The 5,941-nt window shown below is 36.7% G+C and overlaps 1 protein-coding gene across 1 annotated transcript in view; it reads left to right on the forward strand.

Annotated features, from left to right (window-relative positions):
• Positions 1–221: 221 nt before the first annotated feature.
• The window catches only part of LOC113228313 (ras-specific guanine nucleotide-releasing factor 1-like), a 47,106-nt gene continuing 41,386 nt past the window's right edge, over positions 222–5,941 (forward strand). The window contains exons 1-4 of the mRNA XM_026461573.1: positions 222–313; positions 1,514–1,582; positions 1,652–1,820; positions 4,459–4,560. Of these exons, the coding sequence (XP_026317358.1) occupies positions 222–313; positions 1,514–1,582; positions 1,652–1,820; positions 4,459–4,560 (432 nt within the window). The remainder of the gene's footprint in view (positions 314–1,513; positions 1,583–1,651; positions 1,821–4,458; positions 4,561–5,941) is intronic.

Below are 5,941 nucleotides of genomic sequence, written 5' to 3' on the forward strand. Positions count from 1 at the left end.
CGCAGGTAAATCTTAATTCAAAATATCTTAAAAGTTTCAGATCTCCTGAGAAAAACAAGCGGCAACTTTTTTCAAAGGAGTGTGCAAGTATGGATCCCCTTTTTCATCTTACCACACTTTTATTATGTATGTAGTAACATTATAGACAACCCTTTACCAAATACAATAAAGGCAAAGAGTAGGAAACTATTAAAAAGAACCATCCTTACCTCATGCGAAAGATGAGAGATGCGAGAGAAAATGCTTACAGAAACTTTTCCCATTTTGTTTTGTCCTGGGTTGATTCCAGACAGACTAAGGGACTACGCGCACAGTGTGTTTTTAACGCGTAGACGACACGCGTTTCACGAACGCGTGTTTAAGGCGTTTGTATCGATTCAAAGGCGCATGTACAAAGCTACACGAACGTGAGCGAAAAGCGCGTTCGAAGCCCGTTTGTATCGCGTTTTACGTGTCTGAGGAAAGAGTGGGGGAGCGGCGTATGCTCACGCTACTGCACCGCTCTACCACCCACAGTCGTCTATATCATCGTATAGTTCGTATGCACATGGCATATTTTAGTATGCCTTATTCCAGTGAGAAAATGGTCGAGTTTTGGAACTTTGATTAGCCAGAAAAAAAGCTGCTATTTAGTCGGTTATAGTCGTAAAAAACTGTATTTAGTCGGTCCGCCGTTCAAAAGTTATAAGGGTGTCTTACTGTCCACGCTGGAATAACCTTATTCCAGCGGCATCATTTCTCAATCTCAAGAGCCATAACACCTAGCTTAGATCTGATTACACTAAAAAAGTCGTGATTTAATCGGTTCTGATCGTAAAAATCTAGATTTAGTCGTTACGCCGTTTTGAAGTTATTAAGGTGTTTTACTGTCCACGTTGAAATAAACCTATTCCGGTGGCACCATTTTTGAATCTCGAGAACGACAGCTGCTAGCTTAGATCTGATTGCACCCAGAAAAAGTCGCGAATTATTCGGTTTTAATCGCAAAATTTTAGAATTAGTCGCTCTTATACTTTTCTAGGTTTTAATTAACCGATTTCAAAAAAGGAGGAGGTTCTCAATTCTACTGTACGTTTCTTTTTTTTGCATGTATGTTACGCGATAACTCCGGTATTTGTGAACCGATTTTCATGATTATTTTTTTGTTGGAAAGGGGATACTTCCATAGTAGTCCCATTTCATTTTGAAGGAAATCATCCACCTCGAAGGGTGGCTGTTCATGCATGAAGATTCATTTTTATAAATAGCGCCTACATTTTCATAAGGAGCAATTATTTTAATGGTTGATTTTGCTATTTCTCCAGTTCAAGGCGTTTTTCTCTCAATATTCTTTGAGTAGTGAGAACCGATTTTCATTATCTCCAGTATCAAGTCCTGTATAGTGGCGAATTTAAGGATATTTCAATAAAACTTAGCAAATAGACGTAATTCCACGTACTTTTGAGGTCGGTTTTTTTAGTACTCTGTACTGAGATTATTATAATATAAAATTTTAACGTTTTTGCTTGTTCAGGCTGGATACTTGCACAAAAGGAGCTCAGATAACACCAAGTGGCAATTGCGATGGTTCATCCTCTACCAGGTACGATATAACCACGTCATTCACTTGCATATGTACGGCAATCCGCCAACACTCAATTACTGTACTCAGAGTACAATTTGAGTTCAGTAGCAAAGGTATTGAATCTGATAAATTGCTGATACAGAACCTGCTCTTCTACTACGAGTCGGAAAACAACACGCGGCCGACGGGTGTGCTGTTGCTCGAAGGCTCTTACTGCGAACGGCTTAGCAAATCGCCTATGGAACGAAATGCCTCGGTACGTACCATTTTCGACCACTACAAGTTGAGCTCAAGCTTCCCATGATGATTGTAAACCTTGGAAGAGCCAAGGTGGTGGTAGTCAGAAAACAAAACAAATTGTGTACCTATAAACATAAGTAGATAAATTTTGAAGCTTTAGTATCCCTTCCATGAGGGTCGCAGTGATGAGGAGCAACACATACCCTAAATGAAGCGACCCTGAAATCCCTTCCTAAATAAAATAAAGACTCATTTACACGGAGAGTTTTCTTGTGTAAGATGCGATTGTCGACAAAATATTAACAAGTTTCTACGTGTAAGCTTGACATTATGTCATGTAAGCACGACATGACATAATCGCAGGCGAGATTTTAGTTCTTGCCTGTACCTAAATATTATTTTACGATAGTCTTACAGTGGCAAGGCGTGGAAATTGTCGTTAGTAAAGCAGGAGCAACGTTTTGCTCTGGTTAAAACACAGCTACCTTAACAAAAATGGCGCTTTGGGGACACTTAAACAAAACACTTATTAGCACACGAGATTACTGTTGGAAATTTGTCGAAAAATTTCAAATACTTAGTGGAAAGTTTTCCGGAAAAAATTCTGAAAAATGAAAAATATTGGAAAATACACACTTAACATTATTATGTTCTTCGCTTTAAAACATCTTTTGAAGTTTTATTTAGCGTGAATCATAAAATAAAACTGTGCAGCTGAAACCAAATTAGAAAAAAAAGAGATTTAAAATGGTTGGACAACAGCGAACAATATATATCATAGGCATTGACTTACAAATAAATGGACGACGGGTCTAATACAAAAACCACGAAAAAAATGTCCCAAGTCAACCTATTCGAAATTTAAATTGTAATGTCATCGCAGTATCGCGCTGTCAGTAGAACAAATGAAGACTGTCGCGCTCTGTATACGATTTTAGCGCCTTACAAGTGCGGACACTTTTTAGCGCGGACCCGACGTCCATATAATTGTAAGTCAATGATCATAGGTAAAAAAAAAACTTTATAATCGCTCCATCAGTATTTCAGTATTTTCAAATTTTGACAGGTATCAACAGTCAAAGTGTGAGCGTTATTATAGTCAAATGTGTCAAAAATACAGAAAAATAAAGAAAAAATATTCAGGTTATTATGAATTTTTCAAAATGGAAATTTTTCCATGACCCAACACTATACAAGATACTTAGTATCATTTAATACCATTCATTTCACTAGTTAAGTTATTCTACGCTTAAAATTTAGCACAAAATGTACTAAATAACTTCAAAATATTCGTAATACTATTTGATAATATACGTGGAAAACTTCAAGTCGGTGAGAATCGAGCTACATATATGCCCTTGCCAATGGTAGCGCGCGATTTCTCGCCACGAAGTGTGCGATAAACCCTCTCCATCTAAATGACCCTTTAAGGCCGCCATGACGGAAGTACTAATTTTCAAAGCAAATATTACATAAATAGATAATTTCACTGCATTCTAATTCTGTGCCTCGAAGGTATTTCCCATGTTACCTGTCATCTCGTAGGTTGAAAAGAGCCTTATTCAACATCAAAGAGCATATATTATGAAAACTGAAACACTCAAGTGACCCCTTCCCGATTTATTTCGAACGTGTGGCCACTTTTCGCATGCAAATTTAAATTTGTTTGCAAATGCAAAATAAGAAGGACACATCTGCAAGCTTTTCAAGAGAGTTAATCCTCTCTCCTAAAAAGTTGTCATTGTGCAGATGTGGCCTTCTTACATGGAGGGCGCGAAATGACAAGAATAGCTATTGAAAGAATTGTCGTCTGAAAGCCATCTTACTGGAGGAGGCAAAAATACTACAAAATCTTGTTTAAGAGACAATTTTATTTTCGTAATCCTTCACTTTTTTAAATCCCGAATGATTTTTCACTCGACTCGGAATCGTGCAATTTGCAAGGTAATCAAAGTTTCAGGGTCTAGAGAACTGGAAATAAATTCCAACGACCCACGGGAGCACCGGGGAGGAGCAGTGCACCTCACCTTGAAGCAGCGAACCGTCCTTAACCTATTTAACCTTATTGTGTCTCTGCGTAATAACTAGCCTTGCAAGAAATTCTCAGAACAAGCGTGTGGAAAATTCTTTGTAGATTTCCAACGGACGCAGCTGTTTATTCTCGTTCAGTAAAGTCCATCAAAGGTCAACTTGTGTTGTTATTATTCATTTACTGAGCATTGGCTATAAAACCATCAACTTGTTGGTAATCAAATCACTCGTAAATGGCTTAAAACTGTCAGAAATTCGAAGTCAGAAAAATGTATTGTATGAACTGGGAGAATAAAAGTGTTACATGTAATTTGATTCACAGGTTCTTATCCAAGTCGGGCGTACAGTCTTGAAATGACAATAATTAAATTTCAATTAAAATATAGGTACTACGTTACTAACCGTGCAAACTACTAAATTTATATGTCCAAAATATAAAATTCATACATACATGTCAAATGTTTAATGTCTCTTTATAAAGTTCGTATAGATTATAGAAAACACAGGCAGTGACAGACGTTCTATTTCTACTCTTCCTTACCATTTTTTAATTTAAAGTAATATTTAAACTCTCAATTTGCTCTCATATTGTGTTTGGAGTACTTCTTGTATTGTTTTTGCAGTTTTGCTTCACTATATCGTACCGGCGCGAGACTCAGCGACAGTACGAGCTGCGTGCAGCGTCTGAAGTAGATTGCGTGCATTGGGTCGACGCTATCCGTGAGGCAAGGTCAGTAAAATGCATGTCCCATTAAAAGTTGATGCTACCTGAGTTCGAATTCAAATTTTTCCCGTACTAACACGGTTTACTTTGCTTGGGTCGCGCGGCAGGATATTTAAGAATTTATTTTTTTGACATACGAAATTAAAACCATTTGAAAAATGTGTATCACTCTCCGTATTCTGTTTAGTTCAGTTGATATAAAAAAAAATCATTGGTATATATAAAGTATCTATTGAATATAGCGGTTTTTAACCAACTTCAAAAAAAGGAGGAGGTTCTCAATTCGACTGTATGGTCTTTTTTTTTGTATGTATGTTATGCGATAACTCCGATATTTGTGAATCAATTTTCATGATTCTTTTTTTTGTTGGAAAGAGGGTACCTCCATAGAGGTCCCATTTAATTTGAAGAAAATCATCCACCTCTAAGGGTGGCTGTTCACGCATGAAGATTCATTTTTATAAATAGCGCCTAAATTTTGGTATAATGAGCAATTATTTTAATGGTTGATTTTGCTATTCTTTAATTCAAGGCGTTTTTCTCTCTCAATATACTTTGAGTAGTGACAACCGATTTTTACTATCTCCAATGGCAAGTCCCGTATAGTGCGAACAAGGGGATGAATCCGGGTTTGCGCACTTCCCGGTAACCGATTTCAATAAAACTTGGTAATTAATATGTAATTCCACGTACTTTTGAGGTCGGTTTTTTTAGTACTCTGTACTGAGATTATCTTGCAAAATTTCGAGGTACGTTTGTATTTTTTTTCTATATAGTGGAAATTTTTATAATCAGAGTATGTCCTCAATTTTATTTACAACACATTTTTTCCAAAATTATTAATTCAACACTGTCAATATTATTCGGAATCAACCATTTATTTAATTTTTTTAATAATATTAAGTGACGAGACGACCAAGTCGTGCGCCTGGTGGTAAGCTACACGCTTGTCCATAACAGTTGCAGTGCCATTCAGAGCTTTAAATCGGAAAGATCTGAGGGGCACTGCCACAGCGCCCGAAATATATCCGATAGAAAACCGACAAGCAGGCTACTTTTCTACGAATTTTCAAATAGTTAAGGAATTGGCTGATTAGTAATATAAATTATTAAAAAGTACTCATTGTTTTATTCCCAAAACCAACGTTTACCAGCCGTCAATAGTAAAACCTAGCATGTACCAAATTAAATAGTAAAAAAAAGTAAAAAAAGCCAGAAAAAATCCGCACTCTTTTATAAATCCTTACGTCCAACTCATGTCGGTAAATCCTATGATTTACTGGTACAACCAAAGATTTAACCAATAAACGGGCTTTTACAGTAACATATACATTTCATACTAGTACCTAGACGTATTTCTTCAGAGGAAAAGGCAATCTGTC

This window comes from Hyposmocoma kahamanoa, unplaced genomic scaffold (assembly GCF_003589595.1).
Source record: "Hyposmocoma kahamanoa isolate Upper Pololo Valley unplaced genomic scaffold, ASM358959v1 226, whole genome shotgun sequence".
Taxonomy (NCBI): Eukaryota; Metazoa; Arthropoda; class Insecta; order Lepidoptera; family Cosmopterigidae; genus Hyposmocoma; species Hyposmocoma kahamanoa.